The following is a 16875-nucleotide window of genomic DNA, read 5'->3' on the forward strand; positions in this document are numbered from 1 at the left end:
TTGAGTCTTGATTTTCTCTTACTCATGATTCATTCTGCATTGAGTGCCTATATTATCTGTCTTACTCTCCCTTACAGTAAGGGAGTATAATCATTTATGTCCAACTCTTTATTCATCAAAAAATGCTTATTGATCATGAACTGTGTTATAAACACTATTCTAGAAACTCGGGATACAGTCATGGCCAAGATAGAAAAGCCTCTTTCTTGAGGAGTTTACATTCTGCAGAAAGCCTGAGGGTTGCTCGTGAAGACCTGGGTCATGGTCCCATTTGTCCAGACTTGTGTTGCGGAAGTCCCAACCAAACAGCAAGTCCAGCTCATCATCCCCTCATCCTGGAAGTCGTCAGCTCATGATGAGCTAGCCATTTTGGCACTCTGATCTCCTAAGAACCAACCCTGAACTGCCACCAGGCTTTGCTTATACTATCTGGTCTGGTAGTAACAAGTGTACAGATGCCCAAACCCACTGAGGTTTATAACCATTTTCAAATGTTTTAATTAAAAAGGTTGAGCACTGGATTAACTCCAGAGCCTATTCAGGCTCAATTCCTAAGCTATTAATAATCAGTAATATATAGTGAGTGTAATAATTACTAATATCCAGTGAGTGTTTAGTATGTACTAGACACTGTACTGATTTACATGTACTAACATCTAATCCTCACCACGATCCCGGGAATAAATATTATTATTATCCTAATTTTAGAAATAAGGAAATAGTGACACTTACAGGTTAAGTAATGTACCAAAGGTCACAGAGTGGTCCTTTGGCCTTTGAAACAAAGCATCCTGATGCCAGGCTGTGCCCCTTACCAATGTGTCATACTGTTGTAAAGGAGATGGGACCGAGAAACTCTAAGTCCCCTGTTTGTTTTGTAATTCTGTGACAGTGATCACAAACCTTTTGACAGTCCAGCAAAATTCTGGCCAGAGTTCTCTTTTGTGGACCCAGAAAGCCATAGGCACTAACACTGTAGAGCTATCTCTCTTACCAAGCTTGGGATAGCATATGCCCTGTGCTTTTGGCATTTTCTTTTTCATTTAGAGGGCAAGGAGGGCAAGGGTCTGAGGAGTCTTGAATGTTGACTTGGACTCCAGGGGTAGTGGCAAACCATTGGAGGTTACAGCGCATAGAATTAAAGACTCCCCGAATGGTATAATCTGACTGGTTCATTTTACAGAAAACAAAAGCTGCTCACAGACACAAGAATCTTCGTCAATGGCCTGTGAGTGGCAGAGCTTGTGAAAGGAAGTTGATTCACTGAGAGTGAACCAGAACTCAGGAAGACCAGTAAGTATCCAGGAAACAACACCACCATCTAGGCCTGTGGTGACGGCGGTATTATCATGAATTCCTTCCTGACAGTCAAATGCTTCCGGGCAGAGGCGATAGTTTTCCTGACCCACCCAAATGGATAATGACCCAAGGGTGATGTTCCTCAGGAGAGAAAAAAGTGTGTACGAGGAAAGGAAAGGGATGTCTCCCGATCGTAAACACCGATATGCGGACAAGTTGCACCTTAGAAAGAGCAGCCGTGCGCATGACGCACTTCCGGCCTCCAAGCGACCCACGCGGGTGACGCACTTTCGGCTCCTAGCGCCTCTGGCTAGTAGTGCACTTCTGGCCTCTGTTTTGAGTAGGCGCTGAAAGGGGCCAAGGTGCGAGGACTCACGGTTCGGCGGAGCTTGGGTTGGGAGTGAGACAGCATAGCAGTCCAGACTGGTCCCTTGAGCATAGCTCACACAAGGGGACGGGGAAGGGCGTCACTGTACAACTGTGGCTGTGTGGGTCTGGGTTTGCTTCTTGGAGGCTGTACAGCTGCAAGCTTTACTGCGCGCACACTGGAGCTACAGAAAGAAGCCCCCAAGGATGGGAGGATGACAGAAATGTCTGCAGATGGCACTGGAGCCAACTAAGAGATGGCCCCACTCTTAGTTGAGGACAGCTTAAGTCTTTAACCAAGGCTGTTACAGTGTCCGTTTCTTTTGAAGAGGCAGATTTGGAGACCTGTGTACAAACAAATATCATTGTCTCGTAGTCTTTTTTATGTTTTTGTTTGTTTTGTTTTGTTTTTGAGACCAAGTCTTGCTCTTGTCACCCAGGCTGGAGTGCAATGGCACCATTTCTGCTCACTGCAACCTCCGCCTCCTGGGTTCAAGTGATTCTCCTGCCTCAGCCTCCCGAGTAGCTGGAATTACAGGCGCCTGCCACCACACCCGGCGTAAGTCACCGTGCCCGTCTAATTTTTTGTATTTTTAGTAGAGATGGGGTTTCACCATGGTAGCCAGGATGGTCTTGATCTCCTGACCTTGTGATCTGCCCACCTCGGCCTCCCAAAGTGCTGGGATTAGAGGCGTGAGCCACCGTGCCCGGCCACAAGATACTCTTTAGAAGGGAATCTCTCAACATTTAAAAAAATCTAAGCAATAGGCCGGGCGCAGTGGCTCACGCCTGTAATCCCACCGGCTGGGCGTGGTGGCGGGTGCCTGTAGTCCCTGCTACTCGGGAGGCTGAGGCAGGAGAATGGCATGAACCCAGGAGGCAGAGCTTGCAGTGAGCCGAGATCACGCCACTGTACTCCAGCCTGGGCAACAGAGCGAGACTCTGTCTCAAAAAAAAAAAAAAAAAAAAAAAAGCCATAATCATATACCATACTCTGGGTGTCATGATGTGATAATACTCATAGCTTCAGTTAAAGATAGTGTAAGAGTTAGAGGGAGAGCTGGATAGTTAGGCTGTGAGGTAACCAGAAAGAAAGGTGGTTCCCATTGGAATCTAAGGAATGGTCGAAGCTTGAAAGTAATTATGTTTGATGGTAGAGACTGTGACAGACATGAGTATGAGTATTGTATTAGTTCATTATCACAGTGCTATACAGACATACCTGAGACTGGGTAATTTATGGAGAAAAGAGGTTTAATTGGCTAACAGTTCCACGGGCTGTACAGGAGGCATGGCTGGGGAGGCCTCAGGATACTTACAATCATGGTGGAAAACAAAGGGGAAGTAGGCACAATCTTCACATGGCCACCAGGAGAGAAATAGCAAAGGAGGAAATGCAACACACTTCAAAACAGCCAGCTCACATGAGAACTCACTATCATGAGAACAGCAAGGGGGAAATCCGCCCCCATGATCCAATCACCTACCACTATCCTCCTCCCCCAACACTGAAGATCATAATTCAGCATGAGATTTGTCTGGGGACACAGTGCCAAAACGTATCAAGTATACATTTCCTTAGAGGTGATATATTGGCTGGGGAGACATGTTGATGTGAATTAGCTATTATTATTAATAATCTTGAAAACTCTGGGAGACTTTCTAGACAAATGAGAGTGGAAATTTTCTTCCTTCCCACTCCCTGCAAAACAAAAACAAGTTATTCCCAACTCTTTTTGTTTTTTATTTTAGTGTTCTCATCTTCTGCCCAATAATATATTCAATTCTTCACCAAGTAAACACACAGGTTCCCATGTTTCTAAAGCCTAATAAAATTAACAATAAAGACTTGTTTTTGTTTTATATCCAGACTTAGTAGTCATTTATGTAAAGTAAATATCCAGAATAGGCAAATTTATAAAGTAAGAAAGTGGTTGTCTAGAATTGGGGGAAGAAGAGAGGTGTGTACATGTGTGTCTGTTAATTTTCTATTGCTGCTGTAACAAATTGCCATTAGTGGCTTAAAACAACACTAATTTATCTTAGAGTTTTGGAGGTCAGAAATCCAAAGTGGGTCTCACTGGTATAAATTCAGGATTTAGCCTAAGGAGAGAATCTGTTTCCTTGCCTTTTTCATCTTCTGGAGGCCACCCACTTTCCTTGACCCTTGGCCCCTTCCTCCATCTTCAAAGGCAGTGAAGTTGGGCCAAGTCCTTCCTGTGCTGTCATCTTTGTGGTTCTCTTTCAATTCCTTCTTTCACGTTCAAGAACTCTTACGATTACTCTGGACCCACCTGAATAATATAAGATAATCATTTTTTTTTAAGACAGGGTCTCGCTTTGATGCCCAGGCTGGAGTGAAGTGGCTCAATCAAGGCTCACTGCAGCCTTGACCTCCCAGGGTCAAGTGATCCTCCCAACTCAGCTAGTAGCTGGGACTGCAGGCATGTGCCCACACCTGGTCAATTTTTGTTCCTTTTTGGATTTTTTTTTTTTTTTTGGTAGAGACAAGGTTTTGTCATGTTGCCCAGGCTGGTTGGAACTCCCAGGCTCAAGTGATCTGCCCACCTGGGCCTCCCACAGTGCTGGGATTACAGATGTGAGCCACTGTTCCTAGCCCCAAGATAATCTTAAAGTTGGCTGACTAGCAACCTTAATTCCACCTGCACCTCAATTTCCCTTTGTCATGTAACCTAACATACTCACAGGTTCTAGAGATCAGGACATAGACATTTTTGAGGAGAACAAAATGCCATTCTGCTTACCAGAGGGAAAGTGAACAGTGACTGCTGATGGTTATGCGGTATCCTTTGGGGAGATGAAACTGTCCTGAAATGGATTGTGGTGATGCTTGCACAAGTCTGTGAACATACTGAAACCTACTTAATTTTATACTCTGCATGGATGAATTGTATGGTGTGTGAATTAAATGTTAATAAGGCAGGTGTGTGTGTGTGTTCAGTATTTCTAAAACTAAATTCTTTCCCTTTCTTGTCTGAAACCAGCTCCTCTTCTTCAATTCCTGATCTCAGCTAATGGCACCTTCATCTATCAGGTAATCCAGAATTCATGGCCATCACAAATTTCTCTGACTGCCTTGTATTCAGTCATTTTAAAAAATGTCCACCGTTTTCACTTCCTAAATAGTTACTTAATATATCCCTCTTCAGACCTGGTCTGTCTTTTTTTTTTTTTTGGAGATGGAGTTTCGCTCTTATCGCCCAGGCTGGAGTGCAATGGCGCAATTTCAGCTCACTGCAACCTCCACCTCCCAGGTTCAAGCAATTCTCCTGCCTCAGCCTCCCAAGTAGCTGGGATTACAAGCGCCCACCATTACGCCCGGCTAATTTTTGTATTTTTAGTAGAGGCGGGATTTCACCACGTTGACCAGGCCGGTTTCAAACTCCTGACCTCAGGTGATCTGCTGGCCTTGGCCTCCCAAAGTGCTGGGACTACAGGCTGAGCCACCGCGCCTGGCCCACTGACCTGGTCTTTCTTAATGTGTCTGGGTCTTTACCTCTAAGGAGGGCAGCTTTTTTGTCCAACTTCCCTTTGGCAATCTGATGACACCTTCAAAACCAATGAAAATACAATTAAACAGTTTTTTAGAATTTGTGATACAGAAATGTAAGTGCATCCTTACCAATGTGATGAAATGAAATGACAAGACTTAAAAGGTGGGCCTCTAACAACAAGAATAATTTCAAATTAGTGACGAGAATAGCCATATTCTGAGATCTGCATCAACTGTAATGTGATATGAAAATATCTGTGATTTCTATCGATGACAGTCACATGTGCGGCCGATACTACTGTAGTTTGTTGCCAACATATAACAGAAGAAAATGCTAAATTTCGGTTAGAGATTAGCGAAAACAATGATATATTTTTTTTCCTATTCAAGGTCTCTGAGGATCCCCGGGGGTGAAACTCCTCCTGGCGGGTAAAAGCACACAACCACTGAGAAGAGCGCTGCGGCATCCTAGAGAGGACGCGTGTGAGGCTGGGTGCAAGGCCAACGTAGTGACGCACTTCCGTTCACGGACCGTTTTCTGTTTTTCCTGAGGTGAGTGTTGGGATTTGTCGCCCAGGAGTCCTTGCTAGGCTCAGGCACTTCACCTGTAGAGAAGGCAGTCGGCTTCGTCCCTGATGCCTCAGTGGAGGGAGACAGGGCGGCCCCTCCAGGTCCCGGGAGCGGAGGCTGCTCGCGGCCCGTCCCGGTCTCCATCTGATGCCTTCGCTCCCCCTCGCCCGCGTCGGCGCCTTGGGAAATGTAGGCTGTGGATATGGGTGGCTGGATTGAAGGGATGCCTGTGTTCTCGACGCCGCCTAAACCCATCTGCTCATTGGGCCACAGCTGCTTGCTGAGCAGCAATGTGCCAGTTGCTGCTCTAGATTCCGGGGATGCAGCGGTGAATGAGGCGGGGCGTGGGCCCCGCCCCCAGGAAGCTTTCCGCCCAATGGTAAAGTCATATATTAATCAAATCTGGTCATTTCACTCCACCTGCCCGTGACTTAGTGCTTGTAGATCGAAGACCAAGTTCTTGACTTGCGCAAAGCGTGGCTTTGTCCCTTGTGACTTCTTCAGCAACATCTAGCAGCACACTCTCCCTTGACTGCTACTACAGTCTTCTTGATCCTTGACTTCGAACATGATTTTGCGTATGCTGTTATTTTGTAAAGATTTCCTTCATACCTTAGTTAATTTATATTCTTAAGCTTTCCCATCCAGGTTAGTTTCCCCTGGCAGTGATAAGTTGTGAACTTAAAAGTTATTTGAGAGAATCTTGATTAATGTGTCTTTCCTTTAGACTAAGCTCTGTGCGGGACGGGGTTGTGCCCCTTCTCTCTACTTCATCTCTTGTGTGTCACACGTGGCCTTGTATGAAATATGTATGAGATAAATATTTGTTGAATGAAGAAAGCACAAATCAATATATAATTTCAAGCTGGGTTAAGTGGCATATAGGAAAAGGAATACGGCATGAGTGGAGCGTTTAACAAGGGCACCTGACCTGGTCTGTAGAGAGATCATGATGTGAAGATGAAGGGTGGCTAGATTACTGGAGAGAATGGCAGGCGGAGAATCTCAGTTACAATGGTTCTGAGGTTGGAGAAGAGTAGTTCATACAGAAGAAACGGCAGGTATGAAGGTCTTGAGTTAGCATAGAGGAAACAAGGCCATTGTAACTAAACTAAGGGAAAAGAGGAGGGTAGTACAAGATGAGGCTCACAGAAAACAGCATCATGCATTGAGTCCCTGTAGGGAAGATAATGGCTTTTTATAGAATATTGCTGTTTAGAATACAAAGTGTCTGCAAGAGATGATATAGTTAAAACAATAACCCAGATGTCTTAGTGTGTTGAGGTGGCCCTTCAGGGTCCTTTGGTAATCAGTTTCTGGTTTTCACAGCCCTTGAATGGGGCAGTGAACAAAAAAGATGCCTGCTCCAGGTCCAAGTAAAGGAAGACTTACTCTGAGATTTTTCCTGAATTTTCTTGGCTATTCTTGTCTATTATTTTATATTAACCTTAAAATCATTTTGCCAGCTTCTAAAAGCATTCCTGTTAGGATTACTATTGGATAGAATTTAGTATAGTTATTAAAGACATGACTTGATGGGGTGCGGTGCCTCATGCCTGTAATCCCATCACTTTGGGAGACTGAGGTGGGCGGATCGCTTGAGGCCGGTACTTTGAGGACTAGCCTGGGCAACATGATGAAACCCCGTCTCTACTAAAATTACAAAAATGAGCCAGGTGTGGCAGCACATGCTTGTAATCCCAGCTACTTGGGAGGCTGAGGCAGGAGAATTGCTTGAACCCGGGAAGCAGTGGTTACAGTGAGCTGAGATCGCGCCATTGCACTCTAGCCCAGGTGACAGCAAGACTCTTGTCTCAAAAAACAAACAAAGAAACAAACAAAAACATGACCTTTGAAGCCTGGTAGATCTAGTGTGGGATCTGAGTTCATCCATTCACTAGCTGAGTGATCTTGGTAGAAGAAATTATTCTGTTAGCCTTGTCTTCTCATTTGGGAAAAATTAAAGGTTCAAAAGATTGTTGTGAGGACTAAATAAGAGAATATGTATTTTTCATCCAAAAACATGATACTTGCTGTTTTTAACCTTTTACGTTCTCAGTCAAATTAATTTTAAAAATAGAGGTCTGAGATTCTTCTTGTTAGGTTTTGCTCTGAGTTTATTGGCGTCTTTTGCTTGTTTTGCTCTTCATTTAGCTTGGTGTTGGTGAGGACATGCTCTGGTGTCCTAGGACAAGTTACTTATTCTTTCAAAATCTGTTTCCTCAGAATTAAAAACCTCATGGTATGATGTGGATTAAAAAGTACATATTTATACACCACTTACCCTGTGAGCATTTAGTAAGTGATTGCTGCTTGTTATTGGCAGATTTATTGCTTTAAAGAGAGCATTTTACTGGGCTGAGCTCACTGTTGGTTCTCTCTGTTTCTTCCTTCAGCCTTTGCCTGCTAGAGGGAGCCCAGGTGATGGCAGCCATACCTCTGAAAACTCGACACCGGGTGAGCAGTGGATTCCTGAGGTCAGCTTTATGGAGGTCTGATTTGAAGGAAATGAGGGGTGGTGGGAGGTGGATAAAGGTGATTCTGGCAAGTCTTAGGGCCAAAACAGTAGGAAAACCCCTGAGCCCAGGAGTTTGAGACCAGCCTGGGGAACGTGGCAAAACCCTGTCTCTACAGAAAATACAAAGATTAGCCAGGCATGGTGGTGTGCACCTATAGTCCCAGCTACTCAGGAGGCTGAGGCGGGAGGATCACCTGAGCTGGGAGGTCGAGGCTGCAGTGAGCTGAGATTGTGCCACTGCACTCCAACCTGGGTGACAGAGCGAGACACTGTCAAAAACCCTATTCTTTTCTGTTCAAAAAAGAACAACAAAAAAAAAAAAAAAAGAGAGAGAGAGAGAGAAAGAACCGAAACCAAAAGAAAAAAAACCCAAGAAGCATGAGGCTTGGTTGGCAGAAGCTGTTACAGATTGTCTTGGAGCTATAAAGATGAGCTAAAAGAGCTACCCAGCAGCAGTTTAATTCTAGAAGCATCATTTTCTAGGAAAAGCCATCGAGGAGCAGAGTGGATTGTGCCAGGAGAGTCTGAGCTCCCTCTACAGGATGCTCTTCAGCACAGGCAGCGCAGCCCTTTGTACAAGAATCGAATGGGAGTTGGATGAGATAGGCCCATCAGTGCAAACCATGACTCTGTGCTTGTTTCATGGGCATAAGGTTTGGGGCAGGGTGAACACATGTGGGAACAGATAGATTGGCTGGGAATAGGGAGTACCTAATAGGAACAGATGGGTCCTGAGATACCATTTGAAGCAAATTGTCCACTTGTAGGTACAACACTAAAAGACTGAAAATATTTACTAAATCAAAAAGATTTTTGCCCTAGGAAGGTTAACTAATAAGAGACTTTTTTCCTAGAGTTTAACAAATGTTAAATAACATTTTATGACAGTAAATTTTATATCCTAATGGAAGCTTTTCTGGTAGTGAGAGAAGTTCCAGATTTTTCGTTGTAAAAATAGTCATATAATGGTCTAATATCCAGTTCTTTCACCTTTTCTCATTACCCATCCCTCACAGGACTTTCCCTCAAGCCCCTACCTGTCCCCTCTGCCCCACAGTCTGGCCCGGAGCCAGAGGATTGGCTCTGTGGCAGCAGGAACCTGTTGTTTTAGGAGATGGTGACCTTCGAGGATGTGGCTGTGCACTTCACCAAGACAGAATGGACTGGACTTTCCACTGCCCAGAGGGCCCTGTACAGAAGTGTGATGTTGGAGAATTTTGGGAACCTGACTGCTTTGGGTAAGGCCATTTTCCTCCTAGGACTCAGATCTGCACTTTTCCAGTTTCCTTCCTTCTTTTACAGCCTGGGAGGAGGGGTGTGGAGTGGAGAGGAGAGGTTGTCTCTTGTGTCCTCCACTGAGTGACTGCAGAGCTGAGGCTCAGTGACCAACTTCAAAGATTGCTGGGTAGGGAGAGGTCTTGGGTCACTTTGGTCTCTCAATGAAGGGAATTACTGTCGCCTGGTAAGAGTATGTCCCATCTTCCATGGAGCTTCCAAGGTAGTAGTTGTTGTCTGGGGAAGGGTGTGTCCCCTTCCCTGTGTTTGCTTATACCTTGTGGATCTCACTGACTTACTTATCCTTGAGTGTTTTTTTTTAGGAAGAAGTAACAAATGCTCAGTTTCCTCTTGATCAGAATCTCTTTGGCCTTCTCCAGTTGAGAACCCTCTTCTATGAGTCTTGTTCTTACTGAGACTCCTGGGATTTTCCTTCTTTTGACACAGCAGATACAGGGCTGAAAAGTACCATTTTCTTCTGTTTTCAGGGTACCCAGTTCCCAAACCTGCACTGATCTCACTTCTGGAGGGAGGGGATATGGCTTGGGGCCTGGAAGCACAGGATGATCCCCCGGCAGAGAGGACCAAAAACATCTGTAAAGGTAGGTGAGGAAGATTTAGAACCAACAACTGTAGAGTTTTATGGAGCACTATATTTTAAAATGAACCATGCTGGGCAGGATTTAAATAAAATAGATGATTTCACCTAATAGGTAAAATATGAAACCTTTTCCACCAATCTTAACTCTTACCAACATGTAATCACTCAGTATGTCTCATCTGCAATCCTTGAATCCATTGTTCCTTTCTGAGTTTCAACATTGCCTACTTTAGTTGTCCTCCTTGGTTGGGATGGATTTATTCAGGAGCAGTGTTTGAGCAACTTGCCATGTACCGAACTTTGTTTAAGAAGTTCTGGAAGATACAAGTTATGGAGACAGATGTAAAAAGCGAAAAAGAAAAGTATTAAGTGCTATTGGGAATGGGATGGAGAATGTGAAGGTAACATGGGCAAGATCTTCCCAAAAGTTGGCCATAAACGGGGAGAGTTGCGTCATATAACACTAAGAAGTCATGGCATGGGAGGAGCTTTTTGAATTCATAGAAATTCAAAGCTGAGCACAGAGTGTGAGGTTCCTTTAGAATAGGCAAGTGGATAACTAGAGCAGGCCATTGAGAAGGTGGGTGGAGAGTCTGAGATAAAAGACAGGTCTGAAAGGGTACTCTAACACAGCTGGGTTGAAATGACCCCCAGGAAGAAAAAAGGAAGGCTGCATCTTAACCATTAAGGGATATTTAATTTCAGTGAGAGAAGGAAGAGAAAGTAGACAGTCAAATAGTCTGATGGGGGCCACCAAGAGCAAATAGTGAGATTGAAGGCAGAGGCAGGAGTTTCAGAGCAGGTGGTTTGCAGAGAGCAAGTAACATGGAAAATGGTGAAGCTGGCACAGCACTTCAGCCTCTTATTCTAAGAATCTGAAAAAGAATCATCAAGACAATTGAGAACCTGGTGGTCTCTTCTCACATGCTTCCTCTCTCTGGTGATGATTCTTTTTCAGACTCTTGATTTCCATGTTTACTTCAATCTCAGATTACTCCTCTCCCAACATTCTCCTTCGGGGTTCCCTTACTTACACCCATACGATGAACTTGATTAACCATCACATGAGTCCCAGGTAACCCAAATTAATGTTAAAACCAAGCCCAACATTTCATATAAAATAGATTGACTTTAACTCATTCAAAATGTCATCCAATCTTTACGAACACAAATGCCATTTTATGGGCTGTTTGTCTCCTTTTTGCTGATAGGAGAAATAATACTATCAGTCTAGGTGTGTCTAAGTAAACTGTTCATCCCTTTTCAAATAGTCTAGGATGGTAGTTTCTCTACATGTTTGAGTTTCAGCAGTTTTAGGGCATTTTCTCATCGTATGTAGTCCATCTGTGGGTCTGCAGTTAAGAACCTCTGGACTAGGTAATCTTACAACATATTAAGAATAATGCTCTCTAAGCACTTCTCTGTTTTTCTTTTTCTCTGTCTTGCCACAACCCAGTGTCCTTAATGTTCAATGTCTTAAGTCTTTTGGGACATCTGCAGGGTGTGAGTTTTTAAAAAGAAAAACAATTCATCCTTTGCCTTTGCTTTCTGATTGATGCTGTTCTGTTTCACTTTCTGATGCTGAGTATTGCCAGCCCCAGCGTCACTACTTGTTCTTAAGACCTGTGCCTTCGGCATTTTGTAGGCTGTAAGTAGCATCAATTCGAAAGATATTAGATCATGCCAGGGACAACCAGAAGTCATTCAAATATTAGAGTGGAAAAGCTTAGGAAGGAGTCTCATGTGTGATGTGTCCACTGATACTCTGTTCCACCTCGATGTTCTCTGCCTGTGTGATACTTGGCACTTTCATTTTAACAGCCTTTTCTTCCCAGCGTGCTGATGTGAAAGTTGAAATGATCTCTTTTAAAGCCTTACCATTTTCAATGCTCTATTGTTTCTAGCATAGTTCTCAGGTGGCATTATTTGTGTTTTCTATCTCTTATGTCAGATGTTGAGACCAACATTGACAGTGAGTCCACATTAATCCAGGGAATTTCTGAAGAAAGAGATGGGATGATGTCACGTGGTCAGCTGAAGAGTGTCCCTCAGAGAACTGACTTCCCAGAAACATGTAATGTGAAAAAGCACCAGAACATCCCCACAGTGAAAAATACCCGAGGAAAGGTTCCAAGAATCCCCTGTGCAAGGAAACCTTTCATATGTGAGGAGTGTGGGAAATCCTTCAGCTACTTTTCTTACTATGCTAGACACCAGAGAATCCACACTGGGGAGAAACCTTTTGAGTGTAGTGAGTGTGGAAAAGCCTTTAACGGCAATTCTTCATTAATTCGGCACCAGAGGATTCACACTGGAGAGAAACCCTATCAGTGTGAGGAGTGTGGGCGAGCCTTTAATGATAATGCAAATCTGATCAGGCATCAGAGAATCCACAGTGGGGACAGACCCTATTACTGTACAGAGTGTGGAAATAGTTTCACCAGTAGTTCCGAGTTTGTTATACATCAGAGAATCCACACTGGGGAGAAACCCTATGAGTGTAATGAGTGTGGCAAAGCTTTTGTTGGTAATTCACCCCTACTTCGGCATCAGAAAATCCACACTGGAGAGAAACCCTATGAGTGTAATGAGTGTGGCAAAAGCTTTGGAAGGACTTCCCATCTAAGCCAACATCAGCGTATTCACACAGGGGAAAAGCCTTATTCTTGTAAAGTATGTGGACAAGCCTTCAATTTTCATACAAAACTAACTCGACACCAGAGAATTCACAGTGAGGAGAAACCCTTTGACTGTGTAGATTGTGGAAAAGCCTTCAGTGCTCAGGAACAATTAAAAAGGCATCTGAGAATTCATACTCAGGAGTCTTCCTATGTATGTGATGAGTGTGGAAAAGCCTTCACTAGCAAAAGAAATCTTCATCAGCATCAAAGAATCCATACTGGAGAGAAACCCTATGAGTGTAGTAAGTATGAGAAGGCCTTTGGGACTTCTTCCCAGCTAGGTCTTCTTGAGCATGTCCACTCTGGAGAGAAGCCTGTGCTGGACATTTGTCGTTTTGGCCTCCCAGAATTTTTTACCCCCTTTTACTGGTAATAGTATACTCCAGTAAAATGTACTGAGTGGATTCCATCTTCTACTCAGGAATGGAATGTGTGACACAGGCCTGACTCAGCCTCTGATCCATCCCTCAAGCCACAGTTACTGATGGAGATGTCAGTAGATGGTCCAGTTAGAGTCCCAGGATTGCAAGAGCTAATAGGAAGAAATATTCTCTGCGCCCCCACACCCCCATTGGTTTTAACGCTGAGAAGAACTCCTAGACTCTCACAGAGGCTGAGAATGAAGTCCTCACAGCAAAAAAGCCATCTGAGAATTGGAGAGCAGTCAAAGACTGAAGATAATGTTTGAACAGCCACATTAAACCATGCCTGAAGCTAAAAATACATACGGGTTTTTGAATTGCAGCAGCCAATAAATTCCATTTTCATTTGTTTGGTTTTGGCTTTGGCACGTTTGAGTTAGGTTTTCTTCCTTTGGAACAGAATTTTGACTTAAACAGTGTTGTCAGTGTAGCAGTTGTTTGAAGTCTTCAGGGATAACATACCCGATGGAGAAATGTTTTGTGTGTATGATATGTGGGAAAGTCTTTAGTTATAGTCATGGCAGCTCCTAAACCCCATGATTGTGATGAGATTGGGAAGCCCATTGTAACACTGGAGAGCCCAGGTTATATCAGACACCACCAGTAGATAGACGTTCTAACAGCTGTGTAACAAAAATCTCATTGTACTACAAAATTATGTCTGCACCAGTGACTCCATTCTCAGGAAGAGTCTTAACTAGGAAACTAAAAGCTTTCACTCTTAAAGCTTTCATTTTCTGTTTATTCAGTTTTTTATTTGGAATGGATGCTACTCTAGGCCTTAAACTGGGAAATGCCAGGCTATTGTAGCTATTATAGCTTGGCATTTGCCATCTTAATTCCTAGGACAGCATGCCCGCTTTGCCCTTTGCCCTTTGCCCTGGCCAGGGAGCCAAGGAAATGCCACGGTTCTCGGTCATAAGACATACTGCAGAGATCTCTCAGTAGGAAAACAGCTGGCCCTTTGGTGATGAATGTAAACTGCACCCTTTTTTTCTCACATGTGCCCTTCTGCTGCCAGCCAGTGTTGGAATCTCCCTACCCAATTCCAGACTGACTTACTTACTCAGTCTAGCACCTGGGTGGCTTCACCACCTCTTCCTTACTTGTCAGCAGATGGATGAGCAGTTGTATCATGTGCTTGGGTTGATCAATGAATGATAGACTTGGGGAATTAAGTAAACACTTTTTAATTGAAGTATAACACAAACACAAAAATGCATGAGTCAGCCAGGCGCGGTGGCTCACACCTGTAATCTCAGCACTTTGGGAGGCTGGGGTGGGCGATTCATGAGGTCAAGAGATGGAGACCATCCTGGCCAACATGGTGAAACCCCGTCTCTACTAAAAATACAAGAATTAGCTGGCGTGGTGGTGCGTGCCTGTAGTCCCAGCTACTCGGGAGGCTGGGGCAGGCAAATCGCTTGAACCTGGGAGGCGGAGGTTGCAATAAGCCGATATTATGCCACTATACTCCAGCCTGGCGACAAAATGAGACCCCTTCTCAAAAAATAAAATAAAACCGTGAGTCATGGTTGTACAACTTGAATTTTTACAAAGAACATAGCCTTATACTCACCAAGATAAATTAATAGAACACAGCACCTTACAAGTCTCCCCGTACCTTATTATAGTCCGTACAGAACCTCTACCCTGACTTCTATCACCAGAAATTATTTTGCCTGTTTTTGTTCTTTTGTGTCAATGGAATCATCAGTACAGATTCATTCTCATTGCTATGTAGTATTCCATTACATGAATATACCACAATTTATTGCTTATTGTTGGTGGGCATTTGGGTTATTTCTAGGGGGATCTTTTTGAAGGCAGAAAATCTGAAAGCCACTCAGAAAAAAAACCGGTTAAAGTAACCATGGTTAGGGACTGCTTCAAATGGTGCTGCATCAACCCAGCTGCCCTGTAGTAAATAACAGCAGATATATATATATATATCTTTTTTTGGTACTTAACATGGGACAGAGACTTTCCTAGTCACTACACACATTTACTCTATATGATAACTTTATGAAGAGTGTGCTATAATTAGCTCCATGTTACAGCTGAGAAGACATTAATTAGGTTTCCTAAGGACACAATAGTGGAGTAGGTATTCAAACACAGGCAGTCTGGTTTCAGAACTCATGTTCTAGCTGTTGTGCAGTATGGCCCTATAGAAGTTGTATGTAAAGTATGTGACACTGTGTCTTGGTAAAGGAAGAGAGATTGTTGGAAGAAACAGATGTGGTCCTTAGGGGTGGAGGCGAATATTAGGATCAAGTCAAGATGGGGAGGCTGCATTTGGTTTCACACAATGGGAGGTGGAGAATTGGCATCAGAGAGGAAATGATAGGTTGAGATAGAATCATAAAATATGTCCAGTACAAACTGTCCCACTAGAGTTGTCATTGAGGGAGGTAGCATGCCTCTAGTGGGGAGAGGATCTGGTTCTTAGTACTGCCTCCCTGTCTTATTGGCTGTGTACCTCTCAGCACCGTCTGAAAATGGATGTCTTCATATCATGTACCTGAACCAGAGAGCTGGCTCTGCTGAGGTCCAAGTGAGCTTTGTACCTGCCGCCCCAACCACCCCACTTCAGCTTTGAGGTATAGGGATAGCTAAGTGAGGTTTGTTTCCTTTTCTCTGTTCTTCACTACTGAGTAGTTAGCTCCCTTGGCCCCTGACCCCAGTGCCACTGTCAGGAAGCCCCCTCGAATTGAGTAACTGTCCTTGAATCAGTTATGATTAATGTATTAGTTTGCTTTGGCTTAACAGAAATTGATTCTGACAGTTCTAGAGGCTAGAAGTCTGAACACAATTTCCCTGGGCAGAAGCAGTTTGTCAGCAAAGCTACACTCCCTTAGAAGGCTTTAGGGCAGAATCTGGTCTGTCTTTAATCTGCTGGTGGCTGCCGGCATTCCTTAGTGGCAACATCACTCCAGTCTGTGCTGTCTTCACATCACCTTCTCTGTGTCCAATCTCCCTGGTCTCTCATAAAGGCATTTGTGATAGCATTTAAGACTCATCCAAATAGTCCAGGATAATTCCTTATCTTAGGACCCTTAATTTAGTGACCCTGCAAGAACTTTGCCATTTAGGGCAACATTCACAGGTTCCAGAAATCGGGACCTACTATCTTTGGATGGCTGTTACTCAGCCCACCACCGTCACTGAGGTTCGTCTGTATATATCAGAAAACCCTAAACAAGACACCCTAATACAAGATAGAATTTTTCTCAGGAGTCTCGAGATAGCCCAGGGCAGCTAAGGGAGTTCTACAGTGTTAGTGGGGACTGAATCTCCTTCCAAAGTACCACTTGGCCATCCTCAATGGGGCCATTATCCTCATGGTCCAAGGTGGCTGCTAGAACTCCAACCATCAAGGGCTTGTTCCAGACAGTAGAGGAAGGGGAAGAAGAGCATGCCACTTTGCCTTAAAGAAGACTTTCTGTAAGTACCACAGAACACTTCCAGTTAAATGTTTATTTCAAGAACTTAGTCACATGACTATACCTGGCTCCCGAGGACACTATATCCTTCAGTTGAGTGGCAGTGTACTACATCAAATAACTTCGAGACTTTGTTTAGGAGGAAGAAGGAGAACAAGTGTTTGAGTGGGTAGCTAGCAGCCT

General features: G+C 43.9%; 1 protein-coding gene across 3 annotated transcripts; it reads left to right on the forward strand.

Annotated features, from left to right (window-relative positions):
• Positions 1-3242: 3242 nt before the first annotated feature.
• ZNF19 (zinc finger protein 19) lies at positions 3243-13614 on the forward strand. Of its 3 annotated transcripts, XM_025370690.1 has the most exons (6): positions 3243-3273; positions 5570-5731; positions 8146-8206; positions 9379-9505; positions 10031-10144; positions 12095-13614. In XM_025370690.1, exons 3-6 carry the CDS (start codon positions 8174-8176, stop codon positions 13195-13197), a joined length of 1377 nt encoding a protein of 458 aa, XP_025226475.1. In that variant the 5' UTR covers positions 3243-3273; positions 5570-5731; positions 8146-8173; the 3' UTR covers positions 13198-13614. The 3 variants fall into 3 exon arrangements, with proteins under 3 accessions (XP_025226475.1, XP_025226476.1, XP_025226477.1); XM_025370691.1 differs by lacking the exon at positions 3243-3273 and having other exon boundaries at positions 5568-5731; positions 9284-9505; XM_025370692.1 differs by lacking the exons at positions 3243-3273; positions 8146-8206 and having other exon boundaries at positions 5568-5731.
• Positions 13615-16875: the final 3261 nt, after the last annotated feature.

The sequence above is a fragment of the Theropithecus gelada genome, chromosome 20 (genome assembly GCF_003255815.1).
Source record: "Theropithecus gelada isolate Dixy chromosome 20, Tgel_1.0, whole genome shotgun sequence".
Lineage (NCBI taxonomy): Eukaryota > Metazoa > Chordata > Mammalia > Primates > Cercopithecidae > Theropithecus > Theropithecus gelada.